This window comes from Cervus canadensis, chromosome 31 (genome assembly GCF_019320065.1).
Source record: "Cervus canadensis isolate Bull #8, Minnesota chromosome 31, ASM1932006v1, whole genome shotgun sequence".
Lineage (NCBI taxonomy): Eukaryota > Metazoa > Chordata > Mammalia > Artiodactyla > Cervidae > Cervus > Cervus canadensis.
The window spans coordinates 34,814,237-34,839,910 of NC_057416.1; the positions used below are offsets into that span (position 1 = coordinate 34,814,237).

General features: G+C 45.7%; 1 protein-coding gene and 1 pseudogene across 3 annotated transcripts; both read left to right on the top strand.

The window, feature by feature from the left end:
* The first annotated feature begins 280 nt into the window (after positions 1-280).
* LOC122432587 lies at positions 281-15,208 on the top strand (annotated as a pseudogene).
* Positions 5,378-24,440, top strand: AP3M2 (adaptor related protein complex 3 subunit mu 2). 3 transcript variants are annotated; one of them, XR_006266885.1, is made up of 10 exons: positions 5,378-5,494; positions 7,156-7,493; positions 12,030-12,201; positions 13,236-13,373; positions 18,291-18,376; positions 18,623-18,756; positions 20,340-20,547; positions 20,807-20,951; positions 22,301-23,158; positions 23,250-24,440. XR_006266885.1 is itself a non-coding variant. In XM_043454604.1 (9 exons), exons 2-9 carry the CDS (start codon positions 7,221-7,223, stop codon positions 22,399-22,401), a joined length of 1,257 nt encoding a protein of 418 aa, XP_043310539.1. In that variant the 5' UTR covers positions 5,378-5,494; positions 7,156-7,220; the 3' UTR covers positions 22,402-24,440. The 3 variants fall into 3 exon arrangements, 2 of the variants coding, with proteins under 2 accessions (XP_043310539.1, XP_043310540.1); XM_043454604.1 differs by having other exon boundaries at positions 22,301-24,440; XM_043454605.1 differs by lacking the exon at positions 5,378-5,494 and adding an exon at positions 5,619-5,694 and having other exon boundaries at positions 22,301-24,440.
* Positions 24,441-25,674: the final 1,234 nt, after the last annotated feature.

Below are 25,674 nucleotides of genomic sequence, written 5' to 3' on the forward strand. Positions count from 1 at the left end.
ATGGTGTAAAGCAAAGAGCAAGCGCCTCTTGATGCAAGTGAAAGAGGAGAGTGAAAAGCTGGCCTCAAACTCAACATTCAAAAAACAAAGATCATGGCATCCGGTCCCATCACTTCAAGGCAAAGAGATGGGGAAACAATGGAAACAGTGACAAACTTTATTTTCTTGGGCTCCAAAATCACTGCAGATGGTTACTGCAGCCATGAAATTCAAAGACTCTTGCTCCTTGGAAGAAAATCTATGTCCAACCTAGACATCATATTAAAAAGCAGGGACAAGCTCTTTGCTGCATCTACTGCGAGAATGAAGACCATTCTCAGCAATCAGACTGTTGACATCCCAGAAAATGTCGACATTACCTTGAAGGGATGGACAGTTATTGTGAAGGGCCCCAGAGGCACCCTGCGGAGGGACTTCAATCACATCAATGTAGAACTCAGTCTCTTTGGAAAGAAAAAGAAGAGGCTCCGTGTTGACAAATGGTGGGGAAACAGAAAGGAACTGGCCACTGTTCGCACAATCTGTAGTCACGTACAGAACATGATCAACGGTGTTACACTGGGCTTGTTACAAGATGAGGTCGGTGTATGCCCACTTCCCCATCAACGTTGTTATTCAGGAGAATGGTTCTCTTGTGGAAATCCGAAATTTTTTGGGTGAAAAATACATACGCAAGGTTCGAATGAGGCCAGATACTGATACGCAATGTTCAGTATCTCAAGCCCAGAAAGATGAGTTGATTCTTGAAGGAAATGACATTGAACTTGTGTCAAATTCAGCTGTTTTGATTCAGCAAGCCACCACAGTTAAAAACAAGGATATCAGAAAATTTTTGGATGGTATCTATGTTTCTGAAAAAGGAACAGTTCAGCAGGCTGATGAATAAGATCTCAGTGATCCTGCTGCAGAAACAAGACAGCAGGTGGTTCTATGGACTCAGTTGTGATATTTTAAAGAGACAATAAAAACTCTTGATTTGAAAAAAAATAAAATAAAAATCAGGGACAATACTTTGCCAACAAAGGTTCACCTAGTCAAAGCTATGGTTTTTCCAGTAGTCATGTATGGATGTGAGAGTTGGACCATAAAGAAAGCTAAGCATCGAAGAGTTGATGCTTTTGAACTGTGGTGTTGGAGAAGACTCTTGAGAGTCCCTTGGACTGCAAGGAGATCCAACCAGTCCATCCTAAAGGAGATCAGTCCTGAATATGCTTTGGAAGAACTGATACTGAAGCTCCAAACTCCGATACTTTGGCCACCTGATGCAAAGAACTGACTCATTGGAAAAAACCCTGATGCTGGGAAAGACTGAAGGCAGGAGGAGAAGGGGACGACAGAGGGTGAGAGATGGTCATATGGCATCACTGACTCGATGGACATGAATGTGAGCAAGCTACAGGAGCTGGAGATGGACAGGGAATCCTGGCATCCTGCAGTCCATGGGGTTGCAAAGACTCGGACATGACTGAGCGACTGAACTGAAGTGATCTGTATGTCATTCCCAGCCACCTAATTTGTCACTTCCCCTAACGTTCCGCCTTTGGAAACCATAAGTTTTATTTCAAGATCTGTGAGTCTATTTCTGTTTTCTAAATAAATTCATTTCTATCTTTTAAAATTAGATTCCACATATAAGTGATATCACCTGATATTTGTCTTTGACTTACTCCATTTAGTACAATAATCTCTAGATCCATTCCTGTTGCTGCAAACGGCATTATTTCATTCTTTTTAATGGCCGAGTAATATTCCATTGTATATATGTGCGACATCTTTATTCATCTGTTGATGGACATTTAGGTTGCTTCCATATCTTAGCCATTGTAAACTGTGCTGCAATGAACATTAGGGGGCATGTATCTTTTTGAATTACGATTTTTCTCTGAGTATATGCCAGGAGTGGGATTGCTGGATCATATGGTAGTTCTGTATTTAGTCTTTTTAAGGAACCTCCGTACTGTTTTCCATAATGGTTGTATCTCCATGATGGTTGTATCAATTTACATTCTCACCAACAGTGTAGGAGGGTTGGCATTGGTTTTTATGGTATTAATAGAAAATTTCTCAGCAGTGAGAGCTGTTAAACACTAGAATGGTTAATCAGTGGCAGCTTTAGAAAATCTTTTCCTGGAGATTTTTTTTTAAATCATGAAATAGATTCACTATTTGCCTAGGATTTCCTGTGGTCTCTCTTAAAACCATTGGAATGTATTATGCAGGCATCCAAAATCTGTGTTGTTTGATTTGACTCAACAAATATTTAGTGTTGGCTTATTTGTGACCCTGGGCATCACTATGACTGAATTCACACCAACTGTTCCTGTCCTCAGGGTGCCTTTCTTCCAAGGATTCCCCATCTCAACTAATGACACTTCCATCAGCGTGGTTGCCCAGATCAGAAACCTATGAATCATCTTTGATGCCTACTCTCCACATTACTCTCTCCCAGTTAGTTTCAACCAGGATCTCTATCCTTCTACCTGTCACTGGGATTTGTTAACTTCTCTCCACTTCCCCACCCTGGCTGCAGTCACAAGTATCTCTCCTGTGGATTACTGCAGTATCTAAGTGACCTCCCTCCCCCAAGCTTGGCCTTGCCTAAATTCATCTGTAAGCATGGTGTCTCTGAAATGGAAGTCTGAAGGCCTTTCACTCTCCCACTTAACCTCCCACAGTGGGCTCTCAGGCTCCTGGAGAGACAAGAGGCGGGTACCTTGAGGAACATGGCCTAGACCTCCCTGTGCGTTTGAATCCCAGCTCTGCAACTCATCTCCTTACGTGACTTTCTGCAAGTTACTTACACACTCCCTGAAGCTTTCTCAGCTGTAGAAAGGGGATCAGAACCATGATTCATCTTAGGGTAGCTGGGAGGATCAGAGGAACCTGGGTCTTCCTCTCTTCCATGAGCCTTTAACTTTGGAGTCCCCCGACTCTAGGCCTCTCCTCTCTCTGTGCTCACTCCCTGAATCATCTCAATGGTCCCATGACTGACTATCCACATCCTGATAACTCCAAATTTATGTCTCCAGCTCAGACCTCTCTGCCAGACCTTAAACTCATATATTCTTTCCAACATCTCCACTTGGATGGCTACTAAAGGTGCAATGCTTTAAAACTTAACAATTATGACATGTAAACTATTCTATACAGAATAGGTAGATAACAAGGTCCTACTATATGGAACAGGGAACTATACTCAATATCCTGTGATGAACCATAATGGAAACAACTATGAAAATGAATGTCTATATATGTATGCTGCTAAGTTGCTTCAGTCGCATCTGACTCTGTACGACCCCATGGACTGCAGTCGCCAGGCTCCTCTGTCCATGTGATTCTCCAGGCAAGAATACTGGAGTGGATTGCCATTTCCTTCTCCAAGCTATATACGTATAACTGAATCATTTTGCTGTCCAGAGGGGATTTACACAACACTGTAAATCAACTGTACTTCAATAAACTAAATAAAAGCAAACAATTATTATAAAACTCACAACCACTTGGCTCTTACTTACCCACCAATCTCATTTAAGAAAAAAAAAATTCTGCACTCTTTATCCCATTCCAAGTCAGCTAAAGTTAACTCTCTCGTGTCTAGAGCTTTCCACATGTACAGAGCACATGTACTCTGCTCTTCCACCTTGATGGAATCCGTCAGTATTTACTTTTCAAGTGTTAGTTTAGATGGACTTCCCTGGCTCTAAGTCGACTCCTCCACTAGCAATGCCTGCCCCCACGTGCTCCTTGCTCATCACACCATTTTTGTGTTATTTTTTTCATTTGTTTAAATCTTTGATTTGTTTTTCAATATCTATTTATTTGGCTGTATTGGATCTTAGTTGCAGCACATGACATCATCACACAGGCTCTTTAGTTGTGGTTTACAGGCTCCGAAGCATGCGTCATTAGTTGCTTCTTGAGGGCTTAATTGCTCCGTGGCATGTGGGATCCTAGTTCTCAGGGATCAAACCCACATCCCCTACATTGCATGGCAGATTCTTAACCACTGGACCAGCAGGGAAGTCCCACAGCCTTTTGTAATTGCTTCTCATTTGTTTTTCCAGCCAGGCTCTCTGACAAGAGACTTGGCCTGTGATGTTACTCATTGCACCATCCCAGGCATGGGGCTTGGCACATGGGAGGCTCTTAGCAAACATTAGTTCAGTGAAAGAGTGAAAAACGCCTGCAGCGGTGACAGCATCTCTGCACATTAAACACACACACTGCTTAACAACTGTGTGTAACCGCTTCCTAGCTAGTAACCACTCTAACACTTTTCTAACTTAATCCCCACAACCACCAACGTAAGTAGGTGCTATTACTGTCTTTATTTGAAAAGTAAGGAAGCTGAAGTTTGGAGAAGTTAAGCTACCTTCTCAAGGACATAGCTGATAAGTGTTGGAGCAGGATTCAAACCCAGGTAGTCTGGCAGCAGATCCCAAACCTAATAGGATTCCTCATCACGCAGCCATTTTGAGTTGGGATTGTCTCTCCTTTTTAGCTCAAAATTAGCCAAATATCTGCCCTTAGCAAGTATGGCAAAGAACAACCCACGTCACCTTCAATAAATATTTATCATCGTCCCGCGTCAGAAGCTGCCACTCGGCAGGGCACCGGCCTCCTCGTTCAGGTCACAACCATCATCACCACAGTTGACCATCTTATTGAATATATCCAATGTCCAGGCGCCACCGCAAACCCTTTCCACATCCCATCCCGCATAACAAGTAAGTTTTCGTTTAACAGATCTTGAATCTTTTGACTTCTATCGCATGTTTTTCTGGGTAAGCCAAACTTAAATCATCAGCGATCCAATGCAATTTGGAGAAATAACTGCCCAACCCTCTCATTTTCAGATCTGGGAACTGGGACTCTGAAAGGTGAAGGGCCTTGCCCAAGGTCGAGCAGGTGGCGGTCCAACTAGGGCTGGAAGAGGCCTTTTGGATTCAGCTCCAGAGCTCTGGACAGGGCGCTGCACAACCGATCACATTTCCTCTACTCAAGGTACGTAAGTGAAAAGGCACCGCGTCTCTTTTTAAACGCACTTGTTTAACGGAGAGCAGTTATCGCTAGGTAGAGAGCAGTTACTGCTGCTCACGGCTCATCATCTATGATATGCTGTTCCGTACATCGTGCCCTGGAAGTCACACTTCTCCGCATCCTTTTCCTGGCGTATCCCTCGGTTACGCAGGTGGCTTCGCAGCGCGCCGGAGCCTTTTGTGACTGGGTGATCAAGAGGAGCCAGGAGGGCCGCAGGCGGTTGGCGACAGCCAATCAGGGCTCAGAGGCCCGGAGCTGCACCAATCAGAGGTTACCGGAGCCGGAGCCAGGGCCAATCGGGAGCTCGAGCCAGAGAACAGGGCGCGCGGCGGGCCGCGGTCAATCAGAGCCGAGGACGAGGCCCAATCGGCGGCCTGCGGACCTGGGTAGCGGGCGTGGGGAGGCGGGGCCTGTCCGCGCGGCCGCAAGGTGGGCTCCGCGAAGAGCGAGCGGGGTAAGGAGCGCGGACCGCCCGGGCTGGGGTGGGGCTGGGCGCGCGGCGGGGGCGCGGGGTCACGGGATGCGGCCGGAGCGACCCTCGGAGCTGTATGATGCCGCGGGGAGAGGCGAGAGGCCGAGTCCCGGGCTGGGGAGGTGGCCACTCTGGCCAGAGGGGTCGGAGGAGGAGGAGACCCTGTTGCCATGACGACGCAGGTGCGCGGACTGGCGACCCTTCTCAACCTCGAATCCTGCATCCGGTGGACACCAGCTCCAAGCGGCCTCCATCCTCCCAAGCAAAAATAACCCGCTTTGGCCAGCCGCCTCTGCGCCCCCACAGCCTGGCTCCCCGCCGCCCCCTCCCTCTCGCAGGCTGTCTCGGGCAGAGGGATTAAGCTCGCCCTGCGGGGCTTTTGGTTAACAGCAGGCCTTTGCCGTTTGACCACCTGGACCAGCTGGGGTCCAGCGCGGCGGCCTCGTTCCGGGGACTGGCATTAGAGATGCCGCCGCCTGAGGGACCTGGGGGATCCCCCAGAGGGATTTTTTTTTTTAAGGCATCTAATATAGAGCCTTGTGCATAACAAGGACTTAAGAGAATGGGGTCTGACCGAGTAAATAAAGACCACAATGACAGCTCCATTCCACGGATCAGAGCTGTCCAGTAGAAATAGGCAGCGACCCACACACTATGTAATTTTACATGTTCTGCTAAGCACATTAGAATGTTATATCTTGTATTTATCCAGTATATCCAAAGTATCAATATTAAATAAATCAGTAAGTTAATATTAATAATTGATTTAATTAATTGATATTAAATTATTGGTAAACAGTCTTGAATTTTAAAATTTTTTTCTTTTATATTGGGTGTAGCTAATTAACAGTGTTGTGACAGTTTCTGCTGAACAGCCACACATATACATGTTTCCATTCTGCCCCAAACTCCCTTCCCAACCAGGCTGCCACATAACATTGAGCAGAGTTCCATATACTGTACAGTGGGTCCTTGTTATCCATTTTAAATATAGCAGTGTGTAAATGTCCATCCCAAACTCCCTGTTCTTCCCCCTACCTGTTCCCGCCTGCAACCCTAAGTTTATTGTTTCAGTGAGTCAGTCTTTAAACACAATGCTTTTCCATATAAAGCCTTCAAAATCTGGTGCATGTCTTCTATTCACATCTCAGTTTGGACCAGCCACATTTCAAATGCTCAATGGCCCCGTTTGGCCAATGGCTACCAAATAAGATGATGCAAACATAACCATTTCTTATATGTGAGTTGTCGCCACATACAGGGCACCTCTGTGTTCTTTGAAGCCTTTTTGTATACAAGAAGACAACTGCTGTGCAAGGAGGCAGCAGAAACATGAGGCAAGGTCTCTTTTTCTCCAGGAGCTCCCAGTTCACTTGAGAAAGTAGACACTCAAGAATTAAGTCGATTTTTAAATGAATATGATTCAGACAGTATTAAAGATAACTGTACAGTATATAATTAACTGACAAATGAGATGGCTGTTAATTACCCTTGGGCATCCTAGGGAGGGAGACTTCTGGCTCCTGCAGTGGTGGAAGATTGAGTCTAGTCTTAAAAGATGGGCAGGAAAGCTTGGGCTGCTGGACCGATGCGGAGGGGGCTTTGGTTGACTGCAACTGACCATACCTTCTCTTATTTTTTAGAGCTGAGCATTTGCAGAGGCTTTCAGACTGGAAAAGACTCTCCTTGCTCACTGACGGCCTCCACCATGATTCACAGTCTCTTCTTGATCAACTCCTCTGGAGATATTTTCCTGGAGAAACACTGGAAGAGTGTGGTCAGCCGTTCTGTTTGCGATTACTTTTTCGAGGCACAAGAGCGAGCGACGGAGGCTGAAAACGTCCCTCCGGTTATCCCCACCCCGCACCACTATCTCTTAAGTGTTTACCGTCACAAGATCTTTTTCGTGGCTGTGATCCAGACGGAGGTGCCGCCTCTGTTTGTCATTGAGTTCCTCCACCGGGTAGTGGACACGTTTCAGGTGTGTGAATGTGAGGAGGTTCATCCATGGACCTTATGAAGTGTCTTTGTAGTTTTGTTTCCATGGTTTTCAGCCTCAGTTAAGGAGCTAAAAGGGCTTCCTTGATAGCTCAGTTGGTAAAGAATCTGCCTGTAACACAGGAGGCTCCGGTTCGATTCCTGGGTTGGGAAGATCCCCTGGAGAAGGGATAGGCTACCCACTCCAGTATTCTTGGGCTTCCGTTGTGGCTCAGCTGGTAAAGAATCCGCCTGCAATGCGGGAGACCTGGGTTCTATCCCTGGGTGGGGAAGATCCCCTGGAGAAGGGAGAGGCTCCCCACTCCAGTATTCTGGCCTGGAGAATTCCATGGACTGTATAGTCCATGGGGTCGCAAAGAATCGGACATGACTGAGCAACCTTCACTTTCACTTTAAGGAACTAAAAAAGAAATCATAAATCTGACATTGCTCACTTCCTCTCCCATCTGATAAGATTCTTGTTTCTGTTTATTGAATGGGTTGTATCTTGAATGACAGACTGTACAGTTTTGAACCTGTGGCCTGAGAAAGCCACTCTACTTAGTATGATTGTATGAAGTCATTTCAGTTCTAGAGACTGGAATTGTCCTACGTCTTGTTCACAAAGCTAAGGAGTTTCAATTTTTTTTTTAAGGCTTTTGTCAGGTTGGTTTATTTATCTCCCTTGGTTCTTGTATCATCATAGCAAAGATTTGGAATGGCGGGTTAATTATAGCTCAAGCAGGCAGGATTTCTCAGCTCTTGTCTTGTCATAGCAAGGATTCGAAACAACAGACTAGTTTCAGTTCAGTGACAGCTCAAGAAGACAGAACTTTTATTAAACCGACAGCAGAGATAGTCTGCTCCTGAGATGTGGGAACAGACCAACCCCAAAGGATAGGCTCGATTTTTTTATTTTTATGGCAAACTTGATGTTAACCATTGTGAACAGCATTGCTTTGAGTTGCATCAAAAACTGATGCGTGTGGAAAGATTTTTTTTTTTTTAAACTAGAAGAACCTAAATAATGCTTGTTTCATTCTCGCTGGCAGGGGTAATTTGGGAACCCACCCTTCAGCTTGAGTTTGTGCTCATCCACAGCATATGAGTAACAGAGATGGGCCTTGTTGCAAGCTTAGCACTTCTGTAAAACTTAAGGGATACATTTTCCAAGATGCAGTTTTCACTTGGAGTTTTTCCTTCAGGAATAGATTTGGAGATCTTGGGGGCTGGTCGTGCCAGGATGTCAGCACCTGTTACAGGACAGGATTTCAGGCAGCCTAGACTCTGGATTCAGACAGTGGCATCCTCTCCCTAAAAGAATTGCTCAACCTCTCATGGTTGTGGTTATTTGCATAACTCAATGATACATGAGAATCAAGGGTCCTCTGGTTTAACTTTTGTGTCATGTGAAGTCCGGAATTAGTCACATGAATACAGACATTGTGGGACTGGAGAGGAGAAGGAGGACCCAGACCTTCTGACAAACATTAAAAAGCAAGTCAAAGAGTCCTTTCATTTGCTCTTATAAATATATGGTCACATGTTTGGAACAGCTTTCATCCAAAGAATGAGCATATATTTAATCCCCCCCCACCCCTGCAGTCTTTCTGGTAGTACTCTTCTGGGATTCCTGTGGCATATTAGTTCCTTCCCACGGTGAGAACCTGAGAATTATAAACCCCAGTATGTGGAAGAAGCAGACAAGCCCAGCAGTTATGATCTTCAGCTGCTCAAGCTGGGCCTTGTTAGGATTTCCACACGGGATATTTCACCCCGTTAACCATCGCTCCATATCTCTATAGAGATGTTATGTAACTTGTTGCAAGAGAGGAAGTGAAGAAAGTTGTTTAATCTACTTGGAACCACAGAGGAATCGGGGTAAACAGTGAAGTGGCTGCTTTAGAAGGCTGGGACTTCACAGCTTGCCAGTTTGGAAGGATCTGTTAGAAGTCTTTAAATGGACGCAACCTGATTTGAATGTCTTATGTGATGTGTGTTCTCCGGCTTCTGTTCTTTCTCTGGCGCCGGGCTGTGACCGAGGAACCCCTGCCGTGGACGTGCACAGGTGTTGCTGTAGCAGTGTCCCTTTCCAGCTGCTGACTGATAAAATCACATTCTCCCTGATTTAGAAAATCAAGGGAGGTGTTTTTAAAAATCTGTTTTATTGATGTATGGTTGATTTGCAGCGTGTTAATTTCTGCTGTATAGCAAAGTGAATTCAGTTATATATATATATATATATATATATATATGTATATGCACATTTTTTCATAGTTTTCCACTATGGTTTATCACAAGATATTGAATATATTAATAGTTCCCCGGGCTGTACAGTAGGACCGTGCTGTTTATCCATTCTCCATATAGTAGTTTGTATCTGCTGATCCCAACCTCCCAATCCATCTCTCTCACATCTCACCTGCCCCTTGGCAGCCTCTAGTCTGTTCTCTGCGTCTGTGAATCTGTTTTTGTTTTGCAGATAAGTTCATCTGTGTTGTATTTTAGATTCCACATATAAGTGATGGTTTGGTCACTAAGTTGTGTCCGACTCTTGCAACCCCATGGACATAACCTACCAGGCTCCTCTGTCCATGGGATTCTCCAGGCAAGAACACTGGGGTGGGTTGCCATTTCCTTCTCCAGTATAAGTGATATCATATGATATTTGTCTTTCTCTGTCTGACTTATTTCACTTAGTATGATAAGGTCTAGGTCTATCCATGTGGCTGCAAATGGCCTTATTCTGTTCTTTTTTTTATGGGTCAGTGGTATTCCATTGTATAGATGTACCACATCTTTATCCGGTCACCTGTTGATGGATACTTAGGTTGCTTCCATGTGGCAACCATTGTGAATAATGCTGCTATAAACATAGGGGTGCATGTGTCTTTTTTGAATTACACTTCTGTTTGGGTATATGCCCAGGAATGGGATTGCTGGATCATATGGTAGTTCTGTTTTTACTTTTTAAGGTACCGCCATTCTGGTCTCTGTAGTGGCTGTACCAATTTTACATTCTCACTGACAATGTAGGAGGATTCCATTTTCCCGAGTGAGGAGTTTTATTTTTCAAAATGAAATCACTCATGAGGAGGACATGTGTAGCTTTTCTCCCCCCCTTCATTTTTTAAAGAAAAAAAATCTTTTTGTTGTAGAAACACATTCCTGACTCCTAAGTGCTCTTGGATATTGGACTGTGTCTGATAGTTGACATCATTCTGATGTAATTTAGGTCACCTCTGGAGTCTGTGTTCAGTTTTGGATGTCATCATTTGAGGAGACTATTAGAAAATTAGGACAAATTCAAAGAAATGGCAAGAAAGTGAAACAATCTAGAAACCTTATGGTAGCATGAACAGGAGCAGGACCAAACAGGGAGTTTGGCCCCAAGAAGAAAAATTGAAGGCAAATGTTGTCCTGGCCCTCTGATCACTGAGGGGCTGTTACGTAAACTTGTTCTGTAAGGCACATCTAGGAAGCAGGTTTCAGTTTAGCCAAAGAAAGGACTTTCTAAGGATCAGCACTGCCCATGAACAGAATGGACATTCTTGAGAGGGGTGCATTTCCCCTCAGAGGATGAATTCTTAGAGGACTCTCTGACCGTCTGAGAGGCCCAGCAGCAGAAGCACTGACCTTGTCAAGAAGGGCACGCCGAGCGCCAACAGGCCTTCCTCTCTGCATCATTTCCTCAGGTGCACCACAGTTTACATGGTGCTTTATAGTTTACAAAGCACCGTCATACATGTTCTCATTTAATCCATCATGCTTCATTGTTGTGACCCTGTGCATCCATGCATGGTATTATCCAGATTATACTACTAGAGATCTCGAGACCTAATTAGTTAGCATGAATTAATCTAGAAGGTGACAATTAAGATTATTACCCAGGCCTTCTGATTTGGAATTCAGTGCTTTTCCCATAACCCAGACAATTTAGTGTCTAAGTTTAGCCTTTCTTAATAAAGGGACAAAATGTTATTAGAATCCCAGCATCTTAGAAAAAGGGTGATCCGAAGAGATTTTCTGGTGTGCTAGCTCACACCCCTCATTTCATTTCTCTCTCAGTTTTTATTTGCTCCATGAATGTTGAGGATTAGCACAACAGTAAGAGTTAAAAAAAAATTTTGGGGTCCAGTGTACATTGTATCAGGTATTATCATTTCACACAGTTCTTTCAAATTCATGTTCAAAACCATGTAATAGTCTAGACTCAGTTTTGTATTCTTCATGTTAGTTAAAGAAACTAACCCCAAAAAAAAAAAAAAAAAGAAACTAACCCAAAGGGATTAAATGACTCACTTTAGTATATGAAAGAAGTTATTAATGATACTTGCGTTATAATCCAGTCTAGTTTTCTTTCCACCAAACTGGGCTGCCTAAGAGAACCAGGGTTATGCTTCATCCCCTTATTGTGGAAGAAGGTCCCAGAAACGCTGCGTAAACACACGTGGACAGGACTCGATAATCTCTGGGTGCATTCCTTCACCCATCGCAGTCTCTGAGTGATAAATGTATACATGTACTGTGTTTGCATCAGGATTATTTTGGAGTCTGTTCAGAACCAGTGATAAAAGACAACGTGGTCGTGGTTTATGAGGTGCTGGAAGAGATGCTCGACAATGGCTTTCCATTGGCTACCGAGTCGAACATCCTCAAAGAACTGATAAAGCCGCCCACTATCCTTCGGACCGTTGTCAACACCATCACAGGTACGAGGGGGGCCCACGGGAGGTGGCCGCCGTCCTGGGTGTGGCTCAGTCCTGGGTTGTGCCTTGTTTCGAGTGCTTGTTTTGGGGGATCTCAAATGTCCAGGTCCTTTTCATTTTGTTCTTTGTAGTCTTTAGTATAATCTGAAATAAAATTTTTTTGTGTGTGTAGAAAATATTCTGATTTCAATGACAGAATAAACTCTTCTCCTTTTAAAAGGAATTTCCCCTGGGCTCCCCTTATGGTCCAGTGGTTTAAAATGTGCCTTGCAATGCAAGGGACACCAGTTAGACCCCTGGGCTGGGAAGATTCCACATGCCCCGGAACAACTAAGACCATGCCCCAGAACTGCTGAGCCTACGTGCCCTAGAGCCTGTGCTCTGCAACAAGAAGCCATTGCAATGAGAAGCCCATGTACTGCAGGGAAGACCCAGCACAGCAAAAAAATAAAATAACTGAATCTTTAATAATAATCTTGTTTCTTCCTGATTACAGAAGAAGCACATGATTATTGTAGAAGGTCAGAAATACAGAAAAGCACAAAGAACATGAAATAAGCTCATAAGCACTTTTAACATACAGTGTATATATATTTTTTTGTCTTCTTTAGTGAGATGGATAATGTATGGACAGGTGGAATTTTTAAAAACGAGTTAGAATGCTGTTTTTACCCATGAAATTTTTATATCAATATGTAGATTACTGTCCCTACTGAAAGCCAATGCATTATTTAAGCTGCAAGCTATTGGGGAATTTGAGAGACCAAGTTCAGGTTACTTTCAAAACCAAAATGATATGATATCTGTTTCTCGGGTAACTTTTTAACCTGTATTCTGCCTGAGCAGACACACCAACTGGGGACAGGTTTTTTAATTGAACTAGGTTACCAAGATAGAAGTTGGGAAAACTATAATCTCTATTTTGGAAAAATTCTTCAAGCAAGCATGTAAATGGTGGATGAATAGAAACTTTTAGGGATGTGTTCTCTGGTTATTAGGTAATTGGTTACATCTAATTACAATATTCATTGTCTCAGGAAGCACCAACGTGGGCGACCAGCTTCCCACTGGGCAGCTGTCCGTGGTACCTTGGCGACGAACAGGGGTGAAGTACACCAACAATGAGGCCTATTTTGATGTGATTGAAGAGATTGATGCCATCATTGACAAATCAGGTTGGTACTTTCAGCCAGTTTACAGAACTGTGAAAACAGAGGCCCCTTTCAGACAGTGCTCGCTAGTTATCAGAATTATCCCCCGTTTAAGGTCATTCATTTAACTTAGTGTCTGCTTTGTCAAGCATTGTGTATTAGGACTGGACTGAAATATCATGATGTAGATGATGTGATCATACATGTAGAAACTCTAAAGACTCCAGCCTAACACTGTGAGAACTAATAAATGTAATACAGTTGCAGGATACAAAATCAATATATAAAAATCAGTGATGTTTCTATATACAGACAATGAACTCTCCGAAAAGGGAACTGAGAAAATAATCCCGTTTACAATAGCAACAAAAGGAATAAAATACTTAGGAATAAACTTAGCCAAAGATACTTACACCCTGAAAATTACAAAGTGTTGATGGAGGAAATTAAGAACAGATAAATGGAAAGATGATTATTTTCATGGATTGGGAGAATTAGTATTGTTAAAATGTTTGAAATATGCAAAGACATCCCCATCAAAATCCCAAATGCTATCCACACCAGTATCTCAATGGCATTCTTTATAGAAATAGAAAAAAACAAAACTCGTATGGAACCACAAAGACCTCAAATAGCCAAAGCAGTCTTGAGCAAGAACAAAGCTGGAGACGTCACAATTCTAGATTTCAAAATATATTATAACATTATGGTAATCAAAACTGTAAGGTGGACTTCCCTAGTGGTCCAGCAGTTAAGAATCCACCTGCCAATGCAGGGGACATGGGTTCGATCCTTAGTCCCGGAAGGTCCCACTGCTGAGGGGCAACTAAGCCCTCAGGCCACAACTGCTGAGCCCATGTGCTGCAACTACTGAAGCCTGCACGCCCGGAGCCTGCGCTCCGCAACAAGAGAAGCCGCTGTGATGAGAAACCCATGCATCGTGACTGGAGAGTAGCCCCTGCTCACCACAACTGGAGACAAATCTGCATGCAGCAGAGAAGACCCGATGCAGCCAAAACTAACAAACAAATATGAAAAACAACTGTATGGTAAGGTCATAAAAACAGACATATACACCAGTGAGGCAGAATAGAAGGCTCCGCAATAAATCTGTCAACTGGTCTTCAACAGGCGTGCCAAGAACATGCGATGGGGAAAGGCTAGTCTCTGCAGGGGCTGGTGTTGGGAAAACTGGATGTTCACATGTAGAAGAATAAAATCACCCTTAGTCTCACGCCACACACAAAAGTCAACTCACAGCATATTAAGGACCTAAATGTAAAACCTGGAACCATAAACCTACTAGTAGAAAACATAGGAACAGACCTTCTTGACACTGGTCTGGGCAGTAGTTTGTTTTTGTTTTTGTTTTTGTTTTTTAAGATATGGTCCCAAAAGCAAAGGCTTCAAAAGGAAAAATAGACCAATAGGATTGTATCAAAATAAAATCCTCCATACAAGAAAGGAACCAGTCAGAGGAAAAAGACAGCCTACAGATGAGAGGAAATATATGCAAACCATATGTCAGATAAGAGGTTAATATCCAAAATACACAAGGAACTTACACAATTCAATATGGAAAAAAAACCAAACAAACAGATAATCTGACTAAAAAAGTGGGCAAGGGATCTGAAAGCGGCACTAGTGGTAAAGAACCCACCGGCCAATGCAGGAGACTTAAGAGACGCAGGTTCAATCCCTGGGTCAGGAAGATCCCCTGGAGAAGGACGTGGCAACCCACTCCAGTGTTCTTGCCTGGAGAATCCCCATGGACAGAGGAGCCTGGCGGGCTACAGGCCACGGGGTCGCAAAGAGTCAGAGACAACTGAAGCGACTTAGCACGCAAAGGATCCGAAGAGACATACTTCAGAAAAGCCGTGCGAATGGCCAGCGGGTAAATGAAAAGGTGCTCAGTGTCACCAGCCATCGGGGAAAAGCAAGTCAGAACCACAGGGAGGTATCACTCGCACTTCACATCAAAAAGACAAAAGACATAGCAAGTGTCGGCAATGATGTGGAGAAAGGGGAACCCTATGCACTTGCTGGGAGAAATGTAAATTGGTGCAGCCACTGTGGAAGCTATAAGGTAAGGGAGTTAGAGAAGGCGAGGTTCAGAAAAAGAACGAGACCAGCACTTTACAGGAACAGATCACCTTTAATGAGGTGAGAAGGGGCAGCAGTCAGATTAGCAATCTGTCGCGCTTATCCAGGAAAAGAGTAAGTATATATAGGCATGTATGTGGAAAGTTACTGTCTTAAGGGGGCCTGTTCTTCTCCAAGGTTGTTCAGAGTAGTTATCTCTTAAACGACTGGGGCAAGGAATTTTGGAGATCAGCCAGAGGCTGGACCAGCTGGGAGCTGGGCATAATGTCCATTTTTTCCTTTGGGTGAGAGTTCTTTGTTTTGCATAGAATGGTGGGGAGGACCTGGAGGGGAGTTTTAACTCCAGGCTATTTTGAGCCATGTAACTTTCCTTCAGAAAGAGTATGGAGGTGCCTGAAAAAACTGAAACTCCCTAATAATTCAGCAGTCCCACTCCTGGGTCTAGATCCAAAGGAAATGAAATTAGTATCTCGAAGAGGTGTCTGCACCGCCGTGTTCACAGCAGCATTGCTGGCAGCAGCCAAGACACGGAAACAAAGTGTCTGTTGATGGCTGATGGATGAAGATGTGAGGCAGATATCCTCACACACAGGAATATCACTCGGCCATATGAAGAAGTAAATCCTGCCATCTGTGAAAACATGGGTGAACCTGGGGGATGTGATGCTGGGTGAAGGAAGCCGAAGGCAGAAAGACAAACGTGGCGTGATCTCACATAGAAAAACCTGCGGACCAGTGGCCGGGCTCACTTTATATGTGGAATCTGCAACAGTCAGGTCCATAGAAGCAGACAGTAGAAGGTGGTTAGACCTGGGTTCAATCGCTGGGTTGGGAAGATCCCCTGGAGAAGGGATACAGAATACTCCAGTATTCTGGCCTGGAGAATTCCATGGACAGAGGAGCCTGGTGGGCTACAGTCCATAGGGTCACAGAGTCAGACACGAGTGAGCAACTTCCCCTTCACCAGGAGTGGGGAGGACGGGAATGGGGAGAGGTTGGTGAAAGGTGCCAAGCTTCAGTTCTGCATGATGAAGTAGTTCTGGAGATTGAGCGCACAGCATGGTGACTACCGCTGTGTACTTTCTTTTCCATGTTATTGAGTGTAACTGACAAAATTGTGAGGCATTCGGAATGTTCATTATGCTGATTTGATCTACACATACATTGTGAAAGGATTACCCCCCCAGCTAGTTAAATGATCACATCTGTCACCTCACAAGTATATTGTCTTCTTGAATTTACTAAAAGGGAAAGTTTTAAGGGCTGTCACCACAAAAACCCAACGAACTGTGCGAGGTGATGGACGTGTTAGCTTCATCATGGTGACCACTTCACAGGGTGTATGTGTATTAACACATCAAGTCATGCACCTTAACTGTGTACAGCTTTTATTTGTTGACTGTACCTCAACAACGCTGAAAAAAAGCCACAGAAAAGCATGATGCAGACCCGTGCTGGGCTCACATTTTCAGTGGTTTTATCCTCTCAAGTGAAAAAGCAACAAACTGATCTCTTGTTGATGAGATTTCCTTTTGGAAGTATTTGACTCTCAGTTGTCAGGGCAGAACTGAAGTTTAATCACTACAATTCAGAGAGTCGTCGTCTTTTCTGTTCATTCAGAGAGGTTAACACAACTACAAGTCCTTAGAGTGTGGAAATTTACAGAAAGTTCTCTTCACATGAGCAAACTCACTTATCCAGAAAGTGCTTACGGAGAATGCATGGTGCTGTAGCTGAGCACCAGGTGGTGGGCATGTGATGGTGACTAAGACGGAGCCTGTGGCTGCAGGAAGCTTCTGAAAGTCTAGTGAGGGGGCGAGAAAGGGAAAGAGAGGTCCCCTCCCACCCTTACCTAAGTATAAAGCTCATGAATGCTTCATCAGGAGAATGAGTAGGAGTTAGTACAGGCTGCACGGATCTGGGAGCAAAGCAGGTGCAAACACTTTCAAGAAGAGTGAAATATTGTTGGGAAATTAAGTATCTCAGGATGACTGGACTGAGACACATAAAGAAAGAAAAGTAACTGATGAGGCTTTAAAACCAAGGAGGCACAGCAGCTTTTCATATTATCCCCAAACTGGAAAGGCCCCCAAATGTCCATCAGTAATAGAAAAGATGAACAAATTTCAGTGTGATCATACCAGGAGAAGGAGAAGAGCAAGAAAACCAGAAAATAGGAGGGGTTAGGAGAAAGGAACACTTGAAATAAAGAAGTGGTCGCAGGGGCTGCAGGAGAGAGAGCCTGTGAACTGAAGACCAAAGTGGCAGTTCCATTTGGCATCAGAGCTCCTTGGGGGCCTGTGAGGTGAATATACTGTCCATGGAATTCTCCTGGCCAGAATACCGGAGTGGGTAGCCTCTCCCTTCTCCAGGGGATCTTCCCAACCCAGGGATTGAACCCAGACCTCCCGCATTGCAGGCAGATTCCTTACCAGCTAAGCCACAAGGGAAGCCCTTGGTGCCTGCAGGGAGAGCAGTTTCTGATGTGAATTCAGTGTTCTGAACCATTGGTCAAGATAGCGGTGTTGTGTTTGATTCTGGCAGTAGCCTGAAAGCTCCTCCGGGCTAACAGTCTCACCAGTCTTTATCCCCGCTGCTTCATCAGAGTGCCTTGTATTTGCTACGCAGTGGATAAAGGTTTGCGAGGACAGATGGATTGGGTAGATGATTCGGATGGATGGATGGACAGAAGAAAGGAAGGAAGAATGGGGGAGGGGGAGGAAGGAAGGAAGGAAATGGGATGGGAGGGGAAGAGAGAGCTAAGGAGGGAGAGAGAAGTTAAGTTAGTTGGGAAGGACACAGAGGGTCTCACCTTCTTCCTGTCTCATCCCGTCTCAGGGTCCACCATCACTGCCGAGATCCAGGGAGTGATCGACGCCTGCGTCAAGCTGACGGGAATGCCCGACCTGACGCTTTCCTTCATGGTAAAATCCTGGGCTGGAGATTTAGTCCCTGGGAAATTAGATGCTTCTGGAAGGACAGAGCGGCAGGAGAGGAGGGAACCAGAAGGGATGGTCAGGGCCAGCCGCAAAGCTCACGGGCAGCCTTGGATTGCCCTGAGTAACAGCAGAATGTGTGCATGTATTTTCGTGAAAGCAGCGCCTAAGTTACTTTCCTGAAAGACGCGTGGTTCTAATTCCCACCTGTGGCTGTTGCTTGGTGTCGCCCAGAACCCCAGGCTGCTGGACGATGTCAGCTTCCACCCCTGCGTCCGCTTCAAGCGCTGGGAGTCGGAGCGCATCCTCTCCTTCATCCCCCCCGACGGCAACTTCCGCCTGCTCTCCTACCATGTCAGCGCGCAGAAGTAAGCGGCTCACGTACCTGAGGGTGGAGTGCGTGCGTGCGTCCGTGCGTGCCTGCGTGCGTGTGTGCGTGCGTGCGTGGTTTGGAAACAGTATCCACAGCGATGGAGATCTCAGGCTCTGGAGTTACCTGGGCTCCAGGTAACTAATCAGGTAACCTCAGGTGAGTTGTTTTTCCTTTCCATGTCTATTCCCTTATCTAGGAGAGCTGAAGTAATGAAAGTAACACGTAATGAAGTAAGGGGCTTCCCTGGTGGCTCGGTGGAAAGAATCTACCTGCCAGTGCAGGAGACGCAGGTTCAATCCCTGGGTCCGGAAGACCCCCTGGAGAAGGAAATGGCCACCCACCCCAGCATTCTTGCCTGGGAAATCCCATGGATGGAGGAGCCTGGCGGGCTATAGCCCACGGGGTCACAAAAGAGTCGGACACGACTGAGCGACTAAACATCAACAGTAAAGTAATAAGTAACTTGAAAATAGTAGAGGTGCCTTGTTATGAGGGTTACATAAGAAACTCTAAATAGTGGCTTCCTCACAAAATAAGTGCTCATTACGTTTGCTGCTGTTTGTTTTGTTATTACTGTGTGCCTAAACAGGAATGTTTTTTTCCTCAGATTGGAATCTGAGAACACCCGTATTTCAATCCCTTTCACCCCCCCAAAAAGCAGTGAATGGTACTGTGAAGAACCATACGATTCAGTCATTTGGGGTCGTGAGCATTCTCTTTACTGTGGACTCTTGAGTCCTTTTGGGGGAAGGGGTAGAGTAGATGTGTAGACTGAAGAGAGCTTTGGACCTGTCAGCCACTGAGGGCTTCCTGTGGGATTCGGAATAAATAATTTGGGGAAACGTCTGAGTGCTTGAGAGCAAAGGCTCTGGAATCAGAGTGCCCGTACTTAAGCCCCACCTGCAGTACTGATGATACATGACCTTGGCAAGTTACTGAATAGTTAACCTTGGTTAAGTATAAGGACATCAGTATTAATGACATCAGGACAGAAGCAATGCCTGCCTCATACTCACGGGGAGGATTAAATGAGTCATCGAGGGAAAACCTGTAGGGTCGTGCTGGCCCCAGGAAGTAGGACTCCACAGACGCCAAGGATGGTTGCAACTTTAGCATCACCCTGTAGTTTCTCTGTCAGATCATGCCGACCCCATCCCTTAGGGGGTTTTGTAAGGATCAAGTCAAGTTAAAAGCACTGTCATGAATTTGTAAAAGCCCCATGAGGTATGAATGTTAGTCTCCCAAGTGCAAATAATCATCGGTCACATGCAAAACATTAAAACACGGAAATGTGATTTCTGTTTGCCGTGCCTTTTTCTCAGAGTCCACCAAGTCTGCTCTTTGGTTTTGTTGATATCATTCTAAGAGTCATTGGAAGAGTTAGTTGACTTACTCGTCAACATCTTAGATTTACAGAAAGAAAACGATCAAAGACGTCCAGAGGGTTTTTCTCTGCATACTCTGTAAGACTAGGAAGGAGGTGAGGGAGGAAAAGCTGCTGGCAGAACAGAAAAGGGAAAAGTGGCCGTCTTTCCAATATGTTGACGATGTGGGCTTTTTGCCTCCTCTCTTTTCCAGCCTGGTGGCGATTCCAGTGTACGTTAAACATAACATCAGCTTCCGGGACAGTAGCTCACTCGGCCGCTTTGAAATAACCGTGGGGCCTAAGCAGACCATGGGGAAGACCATAGAGGGGGTGACCGTCGCCAGCCAGATGCCCAGAGGCGTCCTGAACATGAGCCTCACGCCGTCTCAGGGGACACACACGTTTGACCCAGTCACCAAGGTACGAGAATACGCAGGGGGCTCAAGTTGCCTGTGTTCAAAACAGCAGGAGCTCTTCACTACCCCTTTCTGTCTTGTGGAAGGGCGAGCTTGACCAAAGGGACGTGGTTGAGGGCACCGAGATAATTCACAGTAACAAGTAGCATTCTCTTCTGGGAAACCCCCAGGAGGTCATAAGAACACAGTGAACCAGGTCTCTGAGCTCAGGCGTCTCAGATGCAGTTTCCACCATAACTTCCTTCTTTTTTCTCTCTTTGGAGATGCTGTCTTGGGATGTAGGAAAAATAAATCCCCAGAAGCTCCCAAGTTTGAAGGGAACCATGAGTCTCCAGGCCGGAGCTTCCAAACCAGATGAGAACCCCACGATCAACCTGCAGTTTAAGATCCAGCAGCTGGCCATTTCTGGTGAGTGACGCCCGGCTTAGGGATTGGGGGGCGAGGGCCCAAGGTGGCGATGTCACAAAGCCCCCTGGCTGCTCCCTGTCCAGAGAGTTGGGTTTCATTAGCTGATATGTGATCTTTAGTCAGGTCTTTCCCAGCACGTTCCTGGAGGAAGTCTGTGACCCTCCATCAGTATTGGAGATGGAAGTGCTTATGAGCCGTTGTTGAGTCACCCTGGGGGTGCTGGTTGGCGGGGGGGGGGTCCCAGGGTCTTCAGTACGGGGATATATCTGCATTCTCAGCTGGTGAGTGAAAAGAATTCCCCTCCTTTCCCCAAATTTCAGAAGATTTCACGTGTGCTGTGATCGTTTGGAACTCTCGGCTGACCTGAGTTATCAACTATAGTTTACACCCCACCACCCAGGGTGATATCAAGACTTAAGTTACCTCTCTGCAGATGTCTACTACATGCCAGGCACTAATTTAAGCTCTTTTCATCTATTTTCTTATTTAATTCTTAGACTGACCCTTGCAGATGGATAGGAGATGACTTCAGCTTTATATGAAGTTCTTGTTGTCTTTACCAATGGACCATGTCTAGTTTAAGTGATTAGAATTCGTTTAAAGGATAAGCTCTTTTCATCTTAAAATGCTTAATAAACTTTAAAGCTCTGAATAGTATAAAATGTTCTTTTCTTAGTCCAGTGAGAATATTTAAGAGGCACTGAAGAATTAATTCATCACTTTTCATCATTAGTTTATTCATTCAGTTATACCTTTATTTGATTATGAATTTCTTAATTTTGTTATTATGAATTTACATGTTCAACCCCATAACTTTGAGAAAAATCTGGAGTGGTCTTATTTTTCCTTACCCTCATCTCAGCCTGCATATAACTTTCTGCCCTTTCTACCACAGGGACAGATCTCTTCATTGGCTAGCTTTTTATTGGAGCAGATTTTTATTTTTAGCCTATGTTCCAGGGGTGAAGAATCTGTTGGCTGTGTTTATGTGACGTAATTAAGTATAGGCTCCCAGGTGGCAGAATGGTAAAGAATCGGCCTGCAGTACAGGAGATGGAGGAGACTTGGGTTCAATCCCTGGGTTGGAAAGATCTCTTGGAGAAGGAAATGGAAACCCACTCCAGTATTCTTGCTTGGAGAATCCCATGGACAGAGGAGCCTGGTGGGCTATGGTCCAAAGGATCCATAGCATCCCAAAGAGTTGGAAGCAACTGAGCAACTGAACACACACATATTTTCTGATTCACAGTTACAACTTTCTCCAGCCCTTGGAGCTCTTTGAGTTGACGTGAATTAACCAGTTATGCAACCTGCTTCTTTGGAATAATGCTCACCTTCCTTCCTTGCAGGCCTCAAAGTGAATCGTCTGGATATGTACGGAGAGAAGTACAAACCCTTCAAGGGCATAAAGTACATGACCAAAGCTGGAAAGTTTCAAGTTCGAACCTGAAGCGAGAATTTCGCAAAGCGGACCGTCACGAACCCTTTTTCATTTCTTAACCTGTCTAGAAGTAAAAACCATCAGCCTGTCTCGTAGGTCCGTGCCCGCTCTGGACCCACCGGTTCCCGTTTTCCTTAGCCGTCCGTGCTGTGGAGCGAATCCAGGGAGACAGGGTCGCCAGGGGGCCGGGGCAGGACCCACCCACCAGCATCTCCAACCCAGTTCTCAGAGCAGAGGCGTGGGTCGCAGCCGGAGGTACCCGATGGCGATGGCGTGTTGAACTGTTTGTAACTTCGTAACGGGGTTACCCCAGGAAAACACCAGCGTTTGTTACTTGTTTGGCTGTAATTTTCTTCAGCCAAGGGAAGACTTCTTTGTTTTTGTTTTTTAAGCTGGGCGGGGGGCGGGTTTGGGGGAGAATTAGAGCACGCACTTGGAAGGAAAGGAATGTTAGTGGAGGAAGGCATGGGGAAGGCATGGAGTGTGTGCATCCCCATTAAAGTGAAGAGAGAGGGGCACCCATCTCCACCCCCAGGAGGGACTGGGAGGAACGGAGTGGAGTGAGTTTCCTTCTGAGCCCTCTGTTTGTATACAAGCATAAAGATCTGTACATCTACAAGTGAACTGGAAGCTTCTTTAATTGGAGCCCACCGCTGACACGGAAGTCCCAGCGGAGGGAGACTTTTCCCTCAGAGGCTAGGACGCCACTCCCACCAGCTTGCAGACGCTGAGGGCTGCCTGCCCGCTGCACCGGCCGCCCTCTCTGGTGAGAGGGGTCCCCGCCCACTCCCTGGGGGGGTGGTGGTCTCAAATACCTCTTTCCTTGACCTCATGCAAACAGCTCCACTCCTTCACAGAATTGCCACTCCCTGAGGAGAGTCTCAGAGAAGCCAGCTCCGTCGGCTCCAGGGCGGCCCCACGAGCCGCCCCCAAGGCCCAGCGGCTCCTCGTCCACGTCCATTGGGGGCTCCCTGGGGGCTGGAGCCCGACCCTCCCATCGACACGCTTTCCCATGGTCACTCTCAGCCAGACGCTGACAGGAGTCCTGGGGGCCGACCAGTAAGGACATTTCCTCAGAGTCTCTTCTGTTCTGTACCCCCACTGCATAATCTATTTATTAGCAATATATATTTAGCAATATATATCGCCATGTTTGTTTTTAAGACCACCCCCCCTCCATCTCTTCAGTCGTTGAATAAAACCAATGTTGTAGGAAAATGGGTCACGTTGGGCCTGTGCAGCCCGGTTCAGGAAACACGGCAGCTGAAGGTGGTCCGCAGGCCTCCCCAGCGGGAAACTTTCCGTCTAGTTCAGTATGCCCATCACCCATTCAAATGTTTATAGATCAGACAGGTATTTAAAATTATAGTTTATGATGTGATACTGTCTTCTGCCCTGTGCATGGAGAGAAATGAAGACCTTGTGCTCTCCAAACCCTACAATTTTTCTCTAATGCCCTGTTTTCCAAGTACTTAGGTAGTGTGTTTTTCTTCTATAGTTTTCTCTTCCTCCTTCCTGGATTTGTTTTTTGCTGCAGAATAATGCTGCTTTGTGGTTTTGCTCTGGGGTCTGTTGTGCTGTGTCTCATAGCCCATCGCTCCAAAATTTGTCCTGGATCCCAGATCCCATTCCTACACCTGCCATGGCAGGGAAACGTCTCTGCCTGTAGGTTCCAGAACAACGGAACTACTACTCCTGAGGGCCCTGGAGGATTTCAGGGCTTCTTCGGTCACAGGAGACAACCCTTCTTGGTCCCTGAATACCCTTAGGTTTATAAGTCTAGCTGTCTTATTCCCTCCAGGGCAGCTCATCCTAATTTCAAGGGAAGAATTTAAGGAGAAGTAAAGTGCTGGAGCTGTGGGCCCCACAGACCATAGCAGGGGACACCCCCCCCCCAAGCTGCAGACCCTTGGACACCCCCTCACCCTGGTGGTGTGTTAGCATAGCTGGTGCCGGGTGCCCCCAGCGAGCCGCTCGGTTCCACGTGTGTTTAACGTGCAGAAGCATCTTCTCTGTTTAAATCTTAATAAAGTTGAGTGTTACCAGTCCTGAGTGTCCTGAGTGTCTTATACTAGGAGCATGGGCGATGCTCTGCACACGTGCCCAGCAGAAGCAGGAAGAAAGACGTGAATTCAGGGGATCTCACTGCATCCGCACTTTCCAACCAGCAGACCCGAAGCTGTATATATAGTTTGGGTATGTCGTCTTGCAGGTCGTGAGAACAAAGGTCCAGATCAACCCAGTTATGTTCCCCAGGGTACAAAGGACAAAACCACTGAAGCTGCTGGTGTCTGTTCCAGCGCTTTCCCTGTCCCGGCCTCCCGTGCTACTTAGGTTGATTAATTCGGACGTGAAGCAGGGTGCAGGGGTCCTGGTTATCCTAATTGCAGTGAAGACTTTCTGGAGTCTCCTGGCATGTGTAGACGAGGGTCCTGCTCCCATATCTGACCTGTCTCTCGTGGCCGGGGGAGACTAAGACGAGGCCTTCTTTCTGCCTTCCAGCCACAAGTGTTGTCAGGGTGTCTTGCTATCCCATCCTATCTGTTTCAGTAACACATCTCTCTGCCTTGGGTCTGGCTGTTTCCTGAGCCTCACGGTGTGACCAGGCATGTCTTCTAACACTTGTACTTTCCTCTGTGGCCAGTAGGTGGCGACTCAGTGCCAGCCATGGCATTAATTTTTTTTTTTTAATTGTTAGGAAAAAAAATTTTTTTAAGGAAATTGAAACTCTTAAACTTTGCCTCAAGATCCCAAGTTTGTGAGTCTTTGACTTTTGAGGTTAGATGTGGAACCAAAGTTTATGATCCTCTTTTGACAACGTGACCTAAGATGGGAGTTCCAGGGGGAATGGTAGTTTCAATCGTTGGAGTTTCTCTAGGTCTTTACCCATTAAAGCTATTTGCACAATTATATGAGGATCTTTTTTGTTCTTTGGGTTTCTATTCATGTCTGTTTTATTAACCAGCCAGAGATAGTAAAGCAGTCCTACTTACTTCCCATTATCACCCTCTCCTTCCCCCGACAGTCCCAGACGTTTTATCCTGACTCTCCTAACCCACACCGGGTAGTGACATGTTGCGCTCTGAGTGTATTTTAGCCTCATCCACATGCATCTGTCCTGCAGGGCTGGGGGCTCTCCCTGGACCTCTGTCAGTGGCCTCTGCTGAGCACCTGTCTTCAAGCAGCCTGTGGTTTCCAGGGCTTCACTCAGAGGAATGTGGGGGCCTTTTTAACTTTGCATTTCCATCAAAGGAGCCCTCCACTGCTTCAGTTCATTTCAAT

Excerpts from the sequence above, each read along its gene's own strand:
- AP3M2 (XM_043454604.1), top strand. The coding sequence starts at position 7,221 with ATGATTCACAGTCTCTTCTTGATCAACTCCTCTGGAGATATTTTCCTG. Across the intron at positions 18,757-20,339 it reads TACCATGTCAGCGCGCAGAA|CCTGGTGGCGATTCCAGTGT; the intron begins GTAAGCGGCTCA and ends TCTCTTTTCCAG. Across the intron at positions 20,952-22,300 it reads CCAGCAGCTGGCCATTTCTG|GCCTCAAAGTGAATCGTCTG; the intron begins GTGAGTGACGCC and ends CCTTCCTTGCAG.